The sequence below is a fragment of the Merops nubicus genome, unplaced genomic scaffold (genome assembly GCF_000691845.1).
Source record: "Merops nubicus isolate BGI_N331 unplaced genomic scaffold, ASM69184v1 scaffold32654, whole genome shotgun sequence".
Classification (NCBI taxonomy): domain Eukaryota; kingdom Metazoa; phylum Chordata; class Aves; order Coraciiformes; family Meropidae; genus Merops; species Merops nubicus.
In genome coordinates, this window is record NW_008602796.1 from 769 (window position 1) to 1113 (window position 345).

At 62.0% G+C, this 345-nt stretch overlaps 1 protein-coding gene across 1 annotated transcript in view; it reads right to left on the reverse strand.

Moving 5' to 3' along the window:
• CCDC157 (coiled-coil domain containing 157) overlaps window positions 1-345 on the reverse strand; it is a gene marked incomplete at its 3' end in the record, with an annotated part of 2510 nt that overhangs the window by 430 nt on the left and 1735 nt on the right. Inside the window, exon 3 of the mRNA XM_008938477.1 lies at window positions 32-184. Within this exon, the coding sequence (XP_008936725.1) occupies window positions 32-184 (153 nt within the window). The remainder of the gene's footprint in view (window positions 1-31; window positions 185-345) is intronic.

A 345-nucleotide genomic window follows, 5' to 3' on the forward strand; every position in this document is an offset into this window, starting at 1 on the left:
TGCCCGAGCTGTCACCGTCCAGCCCCCGGACGCTCAGCGGTGGGAACCGAGAGGTGGCCGAGGTGGCCTCCCGGGAAGTTCTCTCCAGGATGTCTGGCAAACGGTCCTGCAGGAGCTGCTTCTCCCCACTGCCAGCCTGGGGAGTGAGTTGCAGTGGGGGGAGCTCCTTCTTGAGAGCTTTCTTCTGGTGGAGAGAGCACAGAACAAAACCAGGGCCCAGGTCAAACAGTCGGCTGCAAATGGTCCCCAAGAGCCCAGATACAGAGATGTGAAATAGGGGGACAGGAATTCAGCACAGGCAGGGGGGGATAGGGGCAGCGACCCCCCCGTGGAAGGAGTTCCCTG